The sequence below is a fragment of the Schistocerca piceifrons genome, chromosome 3 (assembly GCF_021461385.2).
Source record: "Schistocerca piceifrons isolate TAMUIC-IGC-003096 chromosome 3, iqSchPice1.1, whole genome shotgun sequence".
Classification (NCBI taxonomy): Eukaryota; Metazoa; Arthropoda; class Insecta; order Orthoptera; family Acrididae; genus Schistocerca; species Schistocerca piceifrons.
In genome coordinates, this window is record NC_060140.1 from 477,836,171 (window position 1) to 477,854,292 (window position 18,122).

General features: G+C 46.9%; 1 protein-coding gene across 1 annotated transcript in view; it reads left to right on the forward strand.

The window, feature by feature from the left end:
* Positions 1-14,736: 14,736 nt before the first annotated feature.
* The window catches only part of LOC124788750 (tRNA dimethylallyltransferase-like), a 604,197-nt gene continuing 600,811 nt past the window's right edge, over positions 14,737-18,122 (forward strand). The window contains exon 1 of the mRNA XM_047256031.1: positions 14,737-14,852. Within this exon, the coding sequence (XP_047111987.1) occupies positions 14,737-14,852 (116 nt within the window). The remainder of the gene's footprint in view (positions 14,853-18,122) is intronic.

Below are 18,122 nucleotides of genomic sequence, written 5' to 3' on the forward strand. Positions count from 1 at the left end.
CCGCCGGGCGGCTTAACGACGGAGGCTGGTGTGCCGGCCAGCCTGGATGTGGTTTTTGGGCGGTTTTCCACATCCCATTAGGTGAATACCAGGCTGGTCCCCACGTCCCGCCTCAGTTACACGGCTCACAGACGTCTGAACACATTCACACTATTCTATGGCTTACACTAGACACAGACAGTTGGAGTACACTAATTCTATCCCAGGTGGGTACGGGGTGGCGGCAGGAAGGGCATACGGCCACCCGTTAAATTAATCTTGCCAAATCCGATTAACCATGCCGACCCTGCATCACTGCAGGAAAAAAGGACAAGCAAAAGAAGAAAGAAGAAAAGAAGAGTAAAACAAATAGTTTGACGATGAGGCTGCCGAAGGTTCAGTTCCTACGCAGTTTTGCGATAGGACTATCCTTCTCGGCCACTTAAAAGTACCAACTCCACTCGTTCTTCTGTAGACAGAGCCATCATTCAAACTGGAAAAATCAAAATTTATTAGAATTCATTTTATTATTATTTATTAATAATTATTAATATTTGTAGAATGCAGAATATTTATTAGAATTCCCTGTATAAGAAGACTTCGTGGATATCCTGTATAAAATCTGCGGATGCGGAAACAGATTCGACACTCATGCGGTTGAGGTACTGGCGAGTGCTGAGAATAGTTTTCTTGTCCACCAGACATTTGTCGATTGTACCACCCAGACACCAAAAGAATATTTATGAACGAGAGGAGGCACACCCTATGAAATACACTACTGGCCATTAAAATTGCTACACAAAGAAGAAATGCAGATTATAAACGGTTATTTCATTGGACAAATATATTATACTAGAACTGACATGTGATTACATTTTCACGCAGTTTGGGTGCATAGATCCTGAGAAATCGGTACCCACAACAACCACCTCTGGCCGTAATAACCGCCTTGATACCTCTGAGCATTGAGTCAAACAGAGCTTGGATGGCGTGTACAGGTACAGCTGCCCATGCAACTTCAAGACGATACCATAATTCATCAAGAGTAGTGACTGGCGTATTATGACGAGTCAGTTGCACGGCCATCATTGACCAGACGTTTTCAATTGGTGAGAGATCTGGAGAATGTGCTGGCCAGGGCAGCAGTCGAACATTTTCTGTATCCAGAAAGGCCTGTACAGGACCTGCAACATGCGGTCGTGCATTATCCTACTGAAATGTAGGGTTTCGCAGGGATCGAATGAAGGATAGAGCCACGGGTCGTAACACGTCTGAAATGTAACGTCCACTGTTCAAAGTGCCGTCAATGCGAAGAAGAGGTGACCGAGACGTGTAACCAATGGCACCCCATACCATCACGCCGGGTGATACGCCAGTATGGCGATGCCGAATACACGCTTCCAATGTGCGTTCACCGCGGTGTCGCCAAACACGGATGCGACCATAATGATGCTGTAAACAGAACCTGGATTCATCCGAAAAAATGACGTTTAGCCATTCGTGCACCCAGGTTCGTCGTTGAGTACACCATCGCAGGCGCTCCTGTCTGTGATGCAGCGTCAAGTGTAATCGCAGCCGTGGTCTCCGAGCTGATAGTCCGTGCTGCTGCAAACGTCATCGAAGTGTTCGTGCATATGGTTGTTGTGTTGCAAACGTCCCTATCTGTTGACTCAGGGATCGAGACGTGGCTGCACGATCCGTTACAGCCATGCGGATAAGATGCCTGTCATCTCGACTGCTAGTGATACGAGGCCGTTGGGATCCAGCACGGCTTCCGTATTACCCTCCTGAACCCACCGATTCCATATTCTGCTAATAGTCGTTGGATCTCGACCAACGCGAGCAGAAATGTCGCGATACGATAAACCGCAATCGCGATAGGCTACAATCCGACCTTTATCAAAGTCGGAAACGTGACGGTACTCATTTCTCCTCCTTACACGAGGCACCACAACAACGTTTCACCAGGCAACGCCGGTCAACTGCTGTTTGTGTATGAGAAATCGGTTGGAAACATTCCTCATGTCAGCACGCCGTAGGTGTCACCACCGGCGCCAACCTTATGTGAACGCTCTGGAAAGCTAATCATTTGCATATCACAGCATCTTCTTCCTGTCGGTTAAATTTCGCGTCTGTAGCACGTCATCTTCGTGGTGTAGCAATTTTAATGGCCAGTAGTGTAGTTTCCCAGTTGTTCAGTGCGCCTCTGGTGTCCTGCTTCGGCGCAACTTGCTCGTTGCACGTTGGGTGTGCCGCGCTGCTTAGAGCAGTGTGCGGCGTACGCCCTGTGCGGCTGGCGGCGGGTTAGCGGGAACTCGCTAATAACACGACGCGTCAGGAGGTGCGGTGCGGCGATGCGCGGCACCTGCTGCCGCTGTTGGTAAACACCGCTTTCGGACGTGCACGAGGGTTCACGGGAGGCGCACGACCGCGCAAGGCCACGGCCGGGGTCACTGGGGTCGGCCGCGCACGTCCTTCTGCCAGCCGTGCCGAATGATGCTCAGGTCGAGGGGGTAGATGCGTTGTTGATATCCGCAAGGACTGGAAATGGCAACACGCCCTTATGCCTTTCGTTCCTCTTTCTTTTGCGTTAGTACTTGTCACTTACGCAATTACAAAAATTTGCTGAAAGCGTCATGAACACCGTAACAACGAATGGTACCTAGCGAATGGAAAAAAAGCACACCTCATTCCCGTTTCCGGGTGCGCGTAATTAAAGGCCTACATCACTGACGTCGATCTATTGTAGACTTATGGAACATTTTTTTATGCTGAAGGATTATGATGCATGGATTCCGCAGACAGAAATCTTGCGAAACTTGGTTCGCTCTTTATTTTCAGCCATAATGTCTATGTTTGTGAACCGTGACTGTGTGGGATAATTATGTGTTTCAAGTTTCTGCTACCAGTCACTTTTTATTTTATGCTTAATCTAACATAATGCAACGCGTTTCGAACATGTTCTGTTGATCTCCAAGCGTTTATATATACATACATACACTCAGTCGCAAAAGTATTCGGACAGTGGGAAGTTTCACAATGAGTACTGGTGAAACACTATGAAACCCAAACGTATTTATTAGCAATATATATATGCGTAACAACATTAATTATAAAAGAATTATTGTATTATTTCGTTTCCAAAACATAAATAACAGAAAAATTAACAACAAAAATGAAACATCCCGCACACCCTGCTGCTACAAAAGTATTCGGACACTGTCCAGTAAATATTCATAAGTTGTACGACGAAAATGTCAATACCTTGTGGATCCACCTTTCATTTTCAATACCTCCTCCAATCTACTAGGCATACTTTCCACGAGGTTTTTCGTGAAATCTGGGCCTATATTTGCCCATGCTTGGCGCAGTTTCTCTTTCAAGGTCGCCTTCTTACAGATGTTGTGCGCGCGGAGGATCCGTTTCAATTTATCCCACAAATGTTCGATTGGGTTAAGGTCTGATGATTGGGGAGGGGGGTGCAATACGTGCGGGCAATTGAAGAGCAACCACATTTGTACAATATGCTGGGTATGCTTGGGATCATTATCCTGATAAAAATGAAAGTTGTTCGCAATACCTAGATGTCGTGCACTCTGCTTCAAATGTCCTCGCAGTATATTCAAATACGCTTCCTCGTTCATCGTATCATCAATGAACACTAAATCACCCACACCATTGCCGGACATGCATCCCCACACCATGATGCTCCCACCTCCAAACTTTACTGTTGGTTTGAGGTTCCTGTGTGTCTGCTCTTCATTGGTCTTTCGCCACACGTTTGCCTTTCCGTCGCTTTGCCATAATATAAATTTACAGTCGTCGCAAAATATCACCCGATTCCACCAAGCCTGATCGTATTCGGCGTATTCCCTCGCAAACTGCATACGTTTCTTCTGGTTCACTGCATTTATGAATGGCTTTCGCCGTGCCACTCGACCATGGTACTGCGATCGTCGCAGTACTCTCCGCACGGTTTCGGGATGGACTTTTATATCAAGGTCTCCCTCCACCTCACTTGCAATTCGTGTGGCAGATATTTTCGGATTCTGTTGTACCTTTCGCACAATCACACGTTCATCTCTCTGTGAAAATGTCCGTGGCCGTCCTGTACTGCAACGGAATTCCAATCGGTCTTCTTTCTCGAACCGTTTAATAATTTTGTAAATTGTTCACTATTGCTTCAATTTCCCTGCAGGTTTTCCCCTTCGCGTGATGATAAACGACAAGTTGCCTTTACTCGAACGTAGAACACTTCCCTCTGCGTCCCACCGTCGACCTGCACAGGCTCGCGGCCGGCCGAAGTGGCCGTGCGGTTAAAGGCGCTGCAGTCTGGAACCGCAAGACCGCTACGGTCGCAGGTTCGAATCCTGCCTCGGACATGGATGTTTGTTATGTCCTTAGGTTAGTTAGGTTTAACTAGCTCTAAGTTCTAGGGGACTAATGACCTCAGCAGTTGAGTCCCATAGTGCTCAGAGCCATTTGAACCATTTTGAACAGGCTCGCGATACGTGTTTACTAATCATCGCTATCGTCTCGCGGAAATGTCGGACACACTGCAGTCGCTTCACCCTCTGTGCGTCTCGGAATGAACTATTCTCTCACGTTGTCCGCCTTTGTCCGAATACTTTTGTTGCACCTTCCCATGCCGTTTTCAGGAAATATTACGTAACAGACACATGTCCAAGAACAATTCTTCGTATTTGAAGCGTATTTCACGTTGCGACATCGTACCCAGATTCCCAAATACATTACAAAGTGCAAATTCTCTATTTGTTCATGCGGCAAACTGCAAAATTATGCGCCGTTACGTGCTGTCCGAATACTTCTGCGACTGAGTGTACATACATAGAGAAATGTTACTTAAAAATAAACTGTCTTAAACTAGATTAATCTAGAACACTTTGTTTTTTTCTGTAGCTGCTGGTGTGGCATATGGGGGAAAGAAGGGGGGCAGTGTATGTCTAGAAATCTAGTTCGCTCTGCTCATCCATGGGATCCATAGCGCTGTAGAATACGGCGTTCATGTTGTGTTGCTTGACTTTAGGAAGGCACTGCCGTTTACTGTAAAAAAAATGAGCTTACCGAATATCGGACCAGATTTGTGACCGGATTCAAGAGTTGCTTGCAAATAGAACTCGACATGTCGCTCTAAACGGAATAAAATTGACAGATGTTAAGGTAATTTCGCCGGTACCCCAAGAAAGTGTAATAGGTTCCTTGCTGTTTGCAGTGTATTCAAGTAGCCTAGTAGAAAGCGTCGGAAGCTCTTTAAGAACGTTACCAGATGATGCTGTGGTATATATGAAAGTAGCAACGTCAGAAGACAGTATCGATTTGCAAAATGAGCTGCTGAAGATTGATGAATGCTGCAGTCTCTGGCAGCCGACCCTGGACGTAAATAAGTGTGACATATTGTCTATACATAGGAAAAGAAATCCACTACTGTACAACTACATTACTCATGACTAATTGCTGGAAACAGTATACACCGCAAAATACCTAGGAGTAATTATCCAGGGCGACTACAGAAAACAAATAGTAGGAAAAGCAAATGCCAGACTGAGATTCATAGGAAAAATCTTAAGGAAATGTAGGTCTTTCACGAAGGAAGGCGTTGTTTGTTATTATTCATGAATTTGGGACCACTACCAGGTAAGACTGACAGAAGAGATAGAGAAGATCCAACGAAGAGCAGCGCAGTTAGTCACGGGATAATTTAGTCGGCGCGAGAACGTTACAGAGATGCTTAGCAAACTCAAATAGCAAACATTACAAGAGAACCGTAGAACCGTTGTGCATCACAGCGAGGTTTACCTTTGAAATTTCGAGAGAGCACTTTCCGGGAAGGGTCGGACAACATATTACTTCCTCCCACACACATGTCGCGAAATGAGCACGTCGAGAAAATACGAGAACTTAGAGCTAACACAGAGGCTTACCGACAATCTTTCACCTCACGCCCCATTCGCGAGTGGAACAAGAGAGGGGAGTGTCATTTAATTGTACCACAGGTACCCTCTGCCACACACCGGTAGGTGGTTTGCGGAGTATGATGTAGATGTAAATTCCAGGACATAAAACTTCTTCTGGAGTCTTTCCTCGATGTTCTGACTGTTGTATTTCACATATGGCATAAAGTGATCAATCGAACTATTATGCCCACCTGTCTGGAATACTATTCAGCTGCAGTTCTGTGTGGCATGGATTCGTAAGTCCTTGGTAGGTTTCCGGAGGTATGTGACACTATTACGCATACGTCTTGTAATTCCCGTAAACTAAGCGCGAAACTGGCACTCGACAGCGTCCAGCTTGTATCCAATCGGATTTAGATCACGCCAATTTGATAGCCAAGACATCAGAGTGTATTCATTGTCGTGCTCTTTCGAACTACTGTAGCACGATTTTGGGCTTGTAACACGAACAGTTATCTTGTAGGAAGATGCCGTCGCCGTCAGGGAGGACATCAAGCATTGAAGGTATTTCTTGAGTGTGTTTTTGTCAACCTTACGCCGTTATCAAGGAGGATTAACTGAAGACGTAGAGACGGTACAGCGAGGAGCAGTGCGTTTCGTCGTGGAATCCTCTCGATGCGATCGCGTTTCAGATTTACTCACAAAAACTCCATTGGTAGACGTCAAAATAGAGGCGTTGTGCGTCGCCGAGAGGTTTACTATTGGAATGTCCGCCCCTGGTAGCTGAGTGGTCACTGCGACGAAATGTCATACCTAACGGCACGTGTTCGATTCCCGGATGGGTCGGAGATTTTCTCCGCTCAGGGACTGGGTGCTGTGTTGTCCTTATCACCATCGTTTCATCCCCATCGACACGCAAGTCGCCGAAGTGGCGGTCAACTCGAAAGACTTGCACCAGGCGAACGGTCTACCCGACCGGCGGCCTTAGCCACACGGCATTTCCATTTACTATTGGAATTTCGATAAGCACGTTCCGGGCAGAGCCGAACAACGTATTACTACATCTCGCTTGGGTATCGCGTAATGATTACTATGAGAATGCAGATCGATTATAATTAAACTTTCGCTAGGTCAGAGGGCCCCATGAAACATGAGTGATCTTAGAAGAATGAGACTTAGCGGAAACATTTGTAAGGACAAGCATAAGAGAAATAATGATGAACCATTGAAAGAAACACCCTTTAAAGTCCAGCCGGCCGAAGTGGCCGTGCGGTTAAAGGCGCTGCAGTCTGGAACCGCAAGACCGCTACGGTCGCAGGTTCGAATCCTGCCTCGGGCATGGATGTTTGTGATGTCCTTAGGTTATTTAGGTTTAACTAGTTCTAAGTTCTAGGGGACTAATGACCTCAGCAGTTGAGTCCCATAGTGCTCAGACCCATTTGAACCCCATTTGAAAGTCCACATAGAAGAGTTCAAGTCTGGTCATCTTGGTGGCAACGCAATTTGAAACAATCGGCCAGTGACTTCTTTGTTCTCCAGATGTGTTACGGAGTAACCGAATGGTCTCACGAACAAGGTCAGGTGCAGCTATCTCGTGCATCCGAACTGCTGAGTCCAAAACACCTCTTTCCTGCAGAGCAGGGGTCACATCTTGGCCAAGCAGATCACAGAAGCTTGTGACGTTCGCGCTGCATTTTCTTGGTCCTTTGGGTCCGAGTTCCTCAAAGAAAACTGGACCAATCATGAACTGCGCCGTGAAGCCACACCACACAGTGACGTGTTCACTCTGCAGGGGAACTTCATGAACGTTCGTTGTCACTGACGGACACTAAATGTGCGTGTTCATTGCTCCAGTGAGCGTAATGTGTTCTTCACCACCTCGCAAAATGTTCCACGGACACACATCGCCAACATGAACACTTGCAAGATACGCAGCAGCAAAGTGTATACGAATGTCTGCGTCACGTGGCAAAAGTTGGTGCGTAATGTGAAGTTCGTACGGATACCATGTCTCAGTTGTTCGTAGAACTTTTCGACCGTTGGACCACGGAATGTTCAACTGTCGTGACATACAGTGAGTCCAAAAAATATTCGTTTAGTTTTAATTTTTTTAAAAAAAGCTAAGGAAGGGAACATTAAATGTGAACATCCAGTCATGTGCAACGAACCTTGGTAAGTCATTTTTATTGATGGACGAGGAAATAAATACATCCATAGCGATAGCAAATTTGACAAAATTGAGAATTTATTCAAGGGCTACTTCAAAAAGTATTCATCCACTCATTTTTTTTTTAAATTTACAATCTGAAAATATGATTTCAATTACAAAAATTAATATTTAGTGGGGTTTCCCTTTGCATCTATTACTGCTTGTAATCGTCTGGGCATCGACTTGACCAAGTTTGCCGTCAGAGAGGCTGGAATTTTGTCCCATTCGTCTTGAAGTGCTTCTTTTAGGTCTCTCTTGTTAGAAATGTATCTTCTCTTGATGCTATCTTTCAGTACTTTCCAAAGGTGTTCAATAGGATTAATGTCTGGGCTCTGAGGAGGAGTGTGAAGTTGTTTTGGAGTATTATACAGGAACCACAGCCTTGTAATAGAGCCGTATGCTTTGGGTCCTTATCTTTTTGAAAAATGTAATTTCCTTGCAGACCTAATTTTTCGGCCCTAGGATTCAGATTGTTCTTTAAAATGTTGATATACATATGGTGATCCATTGTACTTTCTATGAAATTTAATTTTCGAACACCTGCAGCACTCGTACAGCCCCACACCACACTGTGTTTAACCGTTGGCACAAGCTTGTGTGGCAACATCTCCGCATTCTTCTTACGCCACACCATTCGCCTGCCATCCGAGCCGAATACGTTATATTTACTCTCATCAGAAAATATTATTCTATTCCAGAAGTCTTCCTTATTGAATCTATGTTCCATCGCAAAACGAAGACGTTTCTTTCGATTCCGTTCACTAACCCAAAATTTCTTGTACGCTACCTGGCCGTCATACCCATACGTTTTGAAGGTATTTCTGATTGTGTTGGCACATGCCATCTTTCCCCTGGGCTCTAACTCCCCCAGCCAACTTAGGAGCGCTGATTTTAGGTTTCCCTCATGATAAATCTCACATCTGCATCAGTCAGAATGTGAGGGCGTCCGGTACGTGGTTGATTTATTAATGATTTTGTTGTGCAAAATCGATCTATTATCGACTGAACCATCGATTTAGGTCTACCGACTACTTTAGCAATCTCGTAAGAAGATTTGCACTCATTATGTAAGCGCAGAATAAGTTTCCTTTCGATCAGCGTCGTCTCACTACCTTTACGGCCCATGGCGCTAATTGGACTGTATCGGTGCCGTTCAGAACCACAACAGGCGATAGAGTGGGGCTGCGCAAAGTTGACTTCAGTGTGTGCCGTGGGTCAGCGTTATAGTTTAATCAATGCGCGCAGAATTTCGACATGTTCAGATGGTGGACGATTACTTTATGAACTAACTCTTGTATTACATTTTCTATATTGGTAACCTTGCTGTCGATTTGGATGTATTTCGTTCCTTGCTTTTCATCAAAAATGACTGGGCTGGTCGAAGATTGCACATTGCGTCCTGCATTCTCAGCCATGGCAATAGTAACTACAACAAATTGTGACGCAACTGGCCGTCGGCCTTTCCCAAGAGCGGTTCCCAAATCGCCAGTTAATTCCAACATCTGAAACATGTTCTATAATCCCAGTGCGGAAAGACGATCTCTCTGTATTCCTTTAATGCGTCGATACTCACTAAGAACAGCACCACTATTGCTGATGTTTTGATAAGACAGCTTTACGAGTAAAGCCCTCCTCACCTTGTCCAACCCATGTTGACTGTCTGCATCTGTACTGCACGCTGATGCGTGTGTTTCAATCCTACGTCACCGTAGCGGTACCGGCAATTCATGACACTAACTCTACAGACAACGCAAATCCTACAGTGCACGCTCTCAATATCTTTCCTATGAAGTTGGATCCCCATAAAGTAAATAGTTTCCCACCTACACTGGCTCAAGTATCGTAACCCTATACTAGAGAAATTAGAGCTCATACGGCTGTTTGTCATCTGGCATGCTTTTGCATATGGGACAAGAAAGCGGATATAAGATAATAGTACCTGAGATACCCTCAGACACAAATCTAATGGGGCTTACGGAGTGTAGTCGTTGCTGTAGAGAGGACGCAGATGGTCAGAAATAATACTCGCATAGCGCACAGTTGTCACGGTGCCTTCGGTTACAGCCACAGCTCAGGTGGAAGCGCAGCTGAATGTACTGCCCCCATCGGCCCGCATTCGTAATGTGGTGCGCGTTCCCAACGGCCTTTCGCCTGGATACCGGCGTATCCGGACGCGGCCATCGGTCTGGTACGACAAGAAACGTGGTTCATCCGAACGGGCGACACGTTTCTGTTGACGCAGTGTCGACGGTCCAGTACCCACTGCAATCGTAAATGACGATGTACTTGGGCCAGCACTGGAATTCTTAGGAGTCGTCAGCTGCGGAGCTCCGTGTTCAGCAATGTGCCCAGAACGGTGTGCTCCCAAACACTTGCATTTGCAGCAGCTCTGCATTCTGCCGTCCGGCCTCCCACAGATTGTGCCGCTTATCCCGCTTTACGGGACGGGCAAGCCTCCAAACTCCATGTGCTGTTACGAGGCGTGGACGCCCAGCACCTTGTCGCCTATTCGTGGTTTCACCGCCCTTCATCCACTCTCCATAGACACTCAGTACAGTTTCACGCGAACTGCCGGCCACGATCGTCGTTCCCGGGATGCCCGTTGCCAGGCGCCGAGCCAAAACAATCCTCTCTTTGTCAGAGCCGCTTATGTCAGTGGATTTCCCTACCTGCGAACCGTATCGGGGATGCAGTGGTTCCCCACTCGTCTCTGTTCCGGTTATGCATTTGCCTTACTGCGTCGAGCGGCCTCAGCTCCACCTGGCGACTTTAGATATAGCCGTGGGCAGTAGTCATAGTGTTTTGTCGCATCAGTGTAGATAATGTGTAGTGTAAATGGTGTAAGCCTCTCAAAGTCTCTCTAAAATACATTTACAAGTACACGATGCGACTCTTATTACATTGAGAAACGCAGCACGTTAACACGATTTAACATGATTGTCAGTTAATGTATATTTGAGAAACGAACTACATTACAAACATTTGACAGTTTGCATTGTTACGATTAGTTGTAGCGACTTTATCTGACTTCCAAGAGATGCAGAAATGTTCTTTAAAAAATCGTAAATAAGTTTTAGTAATTAAGACAGGAAACTGTAAGTTTTGTAACGTGTCAAAAATACGACAGGCTGTGTTGTATTAAATTGTAGTCACAGTCAGTCCTTACGCTCCTAGTCGGTGGAATGTAAATTACGACACCTGACTTTAGCAGATGGCTTTTGACACCGTTCCCCACAAGACACTTCTAATCAAACTGCGTGCCTGTATTGTATCGCTTCAGTTCTGTGACTGGATTTGTGATTGCCTGTCGAAAATGTCGGAGTGCGTAGCAATCATCGAGTGAAACAGACGTGATATCCGGCTTTCCCCAAAGAAAAGTTGTATGACCCCTGCTGTTCCTGATCTACAAAACGATTTAGGAGGCAGTCTGAGCAGCCCTCTTAGACTGTTTGAGGATGATGCTGTTATTTACCGTCTTGTAAAGTCATCAGAATATCAAAACCACGCCGGGTGATACGCCAGTATGGTGATGACGAATACACGCTGCCAATGTGCGTTCACCGCGATGTCGCCAAACACGGATGCGACCATCATGATGCTGTAAACAGAACCTGGATTCATCCGAAAAAGTGACGTTTTGCCATTCGTGCACCCAGTTTCGTCGTTGAGTACACCATTGCAGGCGCTCCTGTCTGTGATGCAGCGTCGCGGGTAACCGCAGCCATGGTCTCCGAGCTGATAGTCCATGCTGCTGCTAACGTCGTTGAACTGTTCGTGCAGATGATTGTTGTCTTGCTAACGTCCCCGTCTGTTGACTCCGGGATCGAGACGTGACTGCACGATCCGTTACAGCCATGCGGATAAGATGGCTGTTATCTCGACTGCTAGTGTGATACGAGGCCGTTGGGATCCAGCACGGCGTTCCGTATTACCCTCCTGAACCCACCGATTCCATATTCTGCTAACAGTCATGGGATCTCGACCAACGGGAGCAGCAGTGTCGCGATATGATAAACCGCAATCGCGAGAGGCTACAATCCGACCTGTATCAAAGTCGGAGACGTGATGGTACGCATTTCTCCTCCTTACACGAGACATCACAACAACGTTTCACCAGGCAGCGCCGGTCAACTGCTGTTTGTGTATGAGAAATCGGTTGGAAACTTTCCTCATGTCAGCACGTTCTAGGTGTCGCCACCGGCGCCAACCTTGTGTTAATGCTCTGAAAAGCTAATCATTTGCATATCACAGCATCTTCTTCCTGTCGGTTAAATTTCGCGTCTGTAGCACGTCATCTTCGTGGTGTAACAATTTTAATGGCCAGTAGTATAGTATTGCTGGGGGGTGTGGGATCCTCACCAGACACGATTTGCGAAAGACATCGAAAAAGTCCGAAGAAGAGCAGCTCGTTTTGTACGATCGCAAAGTGGGGCAGAGTGTGTCACGTATATGATAAACTACACTCCTGGAAATTGAAATAAGAACACCGTGAATTCATTGTCCCAAGAAGGGGAAACTTTATTGGCACATTCATGGGGTCAGATACATCACATGAACACACTGACAGAACCACAGGCACATAGACACAGGCAACAGAGGATGCACAATGTCTGCACTAGTACAGTGTATATCCACCTTTCGCAGCAATGCAGGCTGCTATTCTCCCATGGAGACGATCGTAGAGATGCTGGATGTAGTCCTGTGGAACGGCTTGCCATGCCATTTCCACCTGGCGCCTCAGTTGGACCAGCGTTCGTGCTGGACGTGCAGACCGCGTGAGACGACGCTTCATCCAGTCCCAAACATGCTCAATGGGGGACAGATCCGGAGATCTTGCTGGCCAGGGTAGTTGACTTACACCTTCTACAGCACGTTGGGTGGCACGGGATACATGCGGACGTGCATTGTCCTGTTGAAACAGCAAGTTCCCTTGCCGGTCTAGGAATGGTAGAACGATGGGTTCGATGACGGTTTGGATGTACCGTGCACTATTCAGTGTCCCCTCGACGATCACCAGTGGTGTACGGCCAGTGTAGGAGATCGCTCCCCACACCATGATGCCGGGTGTTGGCCCTGTGTGCCTCGGTCGTATGCAGTCCTGATTGTGGCGCTCACCTGCACGGCGCCAAACACGCATACGACCATCATTGGCACCAAGGCAGAAGCGACTCTCATTGCTGAAGACGACACGTCTCCATTCGTCCCTCCATTCACGCCTGTCGCGACACCACTGGAGGCGGGCTGCACGATGTTGGGGCGTGAGCGGAAGACGGCCTAACGGTGTGCGGGACCGTAGCCCAGCTTCATGGAGACGGTTGCGAATGGTCCTCGCCGATACCCCAGGAGCAACAGTGTCCCTAATTTGCTGGGAAGTGGCGGTGCGGTCCCCTACGGCACTGCGTAGGATCCTACGGTCTTGGCGTGCATCCGTGCGTCGCTGCGGTCCGGTCCCAGGTCGACGGGCACGTGCACCTTCCGCCGACCACTGGCGACAACATCGATGTACTGTGGAGACCTCACGCCCCACGTGTTGAGCAATTCGGCGGTACGTCCACCCGGCCTCCCGCATGCCCACTATACGCCCTCGCTCAAAGTCCGTCAACTGCACATACGGTTCACGTCCACGCTGTCGCGGCATGCTACCAGTGTTAAAGACTGCGATGGAGCTCCGTATGCCACGGCAAACTGGCTGACACTGACGGCTGCGGTGCACAAATGCTGCGCAGCTAGCACCATTCGACGGCCAACACCGCGGTTGCTGGTGTGTCCGCTGTGCCGTGCGTGTGATCATTGCTTGTACAGCCCTCTCGCAGTGTCCGGAGCAAGTATGGTGGGTCTGACACACCGGTGTCAATGTGTTCTTTTTTCCATTTCCAGGAGTGTAGTTGGGATAGCAGTCGTTCAAACATAGTCGTTTTTCTTTGCGGCGAGAGCTTTTCACGAAACTTCAATCACCAAATTTCTCCTCTGAATGTGAAAACATTTTACTGTCGCCAACATACGTAAGAACAAATGATCATCGTAATAAAATCAGAGTTCGTAGGGAAAGATTTTAGTGTTCATTTTTCTCAAGCTCCGTTGGAGAGCGGGATGATAGTGTAGTAGTCTGAAGGTAGTTCGAAGAACCCTTTGCCAGGCACTTATTCACAGAGTAGCAGATGTGGAGCAGACTAGTTCAGGCGAAGCGCAAGCCTACCGTCAGGCGAAAACAATTTTAATGTCCGCGGGTGCTTGAAAAATACTTGTAGGTACGTATTAAGATAGGGGGTTTAGAATGCATGTAGCATGGGTGCCTAATGACCGGTTGCGTTAAACAATTTTCGGAGTCGTGCATAGCTGTAGTAATGTAGTGTTTAAACTAGCTTTCAGCCTTGAGGCCGGGATTATGTCCTATCTCTTTTGTCCGACAGAAGATCAGTGAGGGCAAAATGAGAGACAGGCGCCTGGTAAAGTAGCTGCCAGCGGAAGTAGCGAAACACCTGGTGGCAGAACTGTGCGTCATGCCGGTGAGTCGCTGCTTCCTGAGAAAGGCCCCCTGAGGTAGACGCCGCGCGGAGGTTACTCACAGGGGGCGTGAGTCCGAAGCCGATCACAAAAAGTCGCTCGCTTCTGTGTGCCACTGAGCTGCCAGAAATGGAGGCAATCAACGCGCCGGCGCCCCCTGCTCGCTCGCGTCCGTTTAGAGATCTGTACCAGGAACTGGAGGGCCACACGCAGTTGGCTCGAATCCACTCCGCGGAGGAGCCGGGGCATACCGAGAGCACCGCGTCCGCTTTTTCTGTTTCCGATGTCCACGCCGAGGAACAATGAGGTTGTGCAGCCCCGTTTCAGCTGCGCGGCTGGATCCGTGGTTTCTTCTCACAAGGGAAACTCACCATCGCACCCCCCTCAGATTTAGTTATAAGTTGGCACAGAGGATAGGCCTTGAAAAACTGAACACAGATCAATCGAGAAGACAGGAAGAGGTTGTGTGGAACTATGAAAAAAATAAGCAAAATATGCAAACTGAGTAGTCCATGCGTAAGATAGGCAACATCAAGGATAGAATGAACTCACGAGCGCCGTGGTCCCGTGGTTAGCGCGACCAGCTGCGGAACGAGAGGTCCTTGGTTTAAGTCTTCCTTCGAGTGAAAAGTTTACTTTCTTTATTTTCGCAAAGTTATGATCTGTCCGTTCGTTCATTGACGTCTCTGTTCACTGTAATAACTTTAGTGTCTGTGTTTTGCGACCGCACCGCAAAACCGTGCGATTAGTAGACGAAAGGACGTGCCTCTCCAATATTCATTGAACTTGTTATTCAAGTCGCGAGCTGTATTTGGTGGATTCATATTGCCCACGGAATGCATCTCACGTATTTAATGCACTCTCGTCCAAAGTAGCGAACAGTCAGCTGCCAGCCAGGGAGCCTCGTTAGCAGGAATACTCTCTCTTCCGTGCGCTGTAATCGACTGACGTCGTGTGTTTCGATGTTTGTTTAGGTGTAGCGTCCCCATACTACGGCGCAGTTACCTCGCATCGGACGGACGGACAGATAATAATTGTCTGAAAATAAAAAACTTAACTTTTCACTCGAGGGAAGACTTGAACCAAGGACCTCTCGTTCCGCAGCTGCTCACGCCAACCACGGGACCATGGCGCTCCTGGCCTTACACTATCCTTGATGTTGCCTATCTTGCGCATGGACTACTCAGTTTTCTCGATTGATCTGTGTTCAGTTTTTCAAGACCTATCCACTGTGCCAACTTATAACTAAATCTGAGGGGGGTGCGATGGGGAGGTTCCCTTGTCAGAAAGGTCACAGTTCGTAGTAATTGACGGGACGCCACCTAGTGAAACTGAAGCGATACCTACGAATCCCCCAGGAAATGTTTCAAGCCTTCTCCTGTTCTTAAACTATGTAAATAGACATTTCGAGAGACAGTCAGAGCCGCCCTCTTTGCTACCGTCTAGTAAATTCATCAGAAGATAAAAATGAACTGCAAAATGATGTAGACAGGACATGTGCGTCGTGCGAAAAGTGGCAGTTGATCCTAATCAAGCAAAAGCTTGAGGTCCTCCGCATGAGTACAAAGGTAATCCATTAAATCTCAGGTACACGATAAATTACACTCATTGACAGGCTGTGGTTTCAACAACATACCTAGGGATTACAGTTAGTAACAACCACATCACATAGAAAGTGTTGTGTGAAAGGCGAACCTAAAGACTGCCTTTTCTCGGCAGAACATGTAGAAGATCCAACAGATTTACTAAAGAGACTTTCTGCACTCCCCCTGTCCGTTCTTTTCTGTAGGCTTGCTATGCTGTATGGATCCTTACGAGACTGCACTGACGGTGGTTCTGGAGGCTTGCTATGCGGTATGGATCCTTACGAGACTGCACTGACGGTGGATATGGAAAAAGTTCAAAGAAGGGCAGCTCCTTTTGTGTGCTATCGCGAAATGGAAAGAAAATGTCACGGACGTAATAAGCGAGCTGGGGGGCAATCGTTAAAACGAAGACGTTATTCACTGCGGGGGGATATTTTCACGAATTCGAATCATCAGCTTTCTGATCCGAATGCGAAAATATTTTGTTGATCCACACCTACGTAGGGGGAAAAGAGCTTCGTGATAAAATAACAGCCGGGCGTTGTGGCCGAGCGGTTCTAGGCGCTTCAGTCCGGAACCGCGCTGCTGCTACGGTCGCAGGTTCGAATCCTGCCTCGGGCATGCGTGTGTCTGATGTCCTTAGGATAATTAGGTTTAAGTAGTTTTAATTCTAGGGGACTGATGACCTCAGATGTTAAGTCCCATAGTGCTTAGAGCCATTTGAACCATTTTTGATAAAATAACAGGTACCACAGAAAAGTTCAGGCGTTCATTTTTTGTCCATGCCATTTGAGAGTAGAACGATAAAAAAAATAGTCTGAAAGTGCTTCTAGAACCGTCTGAAAAACATGCAAGTGTGAATTGTAAAGTAATCATTTAGATGTAGACACTGCTGCTTGTACGCTATCCGCGAAGTTGCAGCTCAACTTTAACTTTTGTTTTCGGAAACAAGACGAATACCTTTCATTGATTCTAACTACATCTTTACGTATGAAAAAACGCTCCTCATGTAAACCGATCCTCAGTTATACTTTCTATATAGCTACTAAAATTATCTGCTCATTAAATAGATTAAGAGTTTGTGACCAGTTCTCTTGGTTTTTGACGCTTCGTAGCAGCATTAAGAGATTTCATATATTTCCGAAAGCGTTTTTCACAGTATCCCACTCATACTGTTAACGAGCATACTGAATAACTTCCCAGATATGTCTAGAAAACTTCGTGAATAATAGAACCTAGTACGCTGTCCCTGACGGCGACGGTTGATCGGAGACAAGGATATCACGTATTGGAACACGTATTATGTTCGAGTATAATGCCTTTTCTGGAGACTAGAAATCTACTCTGTAGGAATCAGCATGGGTTTCGTAAAAGACGATCGTGTGAAACCCAGCTCGCGCTATTGGTCCACGAGACTCAGAGGGCCATAGACACGGGTTCCCAGGTGGATGTCGTGTTTCTTGACTTCCGCAAAGCGTTTGATACAGTTCCCTACAGTTGTTTAATGACCAAAGTAAGAGGATATGGACTATGAGACCAATTGTGTGATTGGATTGAAGAGTTCCTAGATAACAAAACGCAGCATGTCATTCTCAATGGAGAGAAGTCTTCCGAAGTAAGAGTGATTTCAGGTGTGCCGCAGGTAAGTGTCGTAGGACCGTTGCTATTCACAGTATATATAAATGACCTTGTGGATAGCATCGGAAGTACACTGAGGCTTTTTGCGGATGATGCTGTAGTATATCGAGAGGTTGTAACGATGGAAAATTGTACTGAAATACAGGAGGATCTGCAACGAATTGGTGCATGGTGCAGGGAATGGCAATTGAATCTCAATGTAGACAAATGTAATGTACTGCGAATACATAGAAAGAAAGATCCTTCATCATTTAGCTACAGTACAGTAGGTCAGCAACTGGAAGCAGTTAA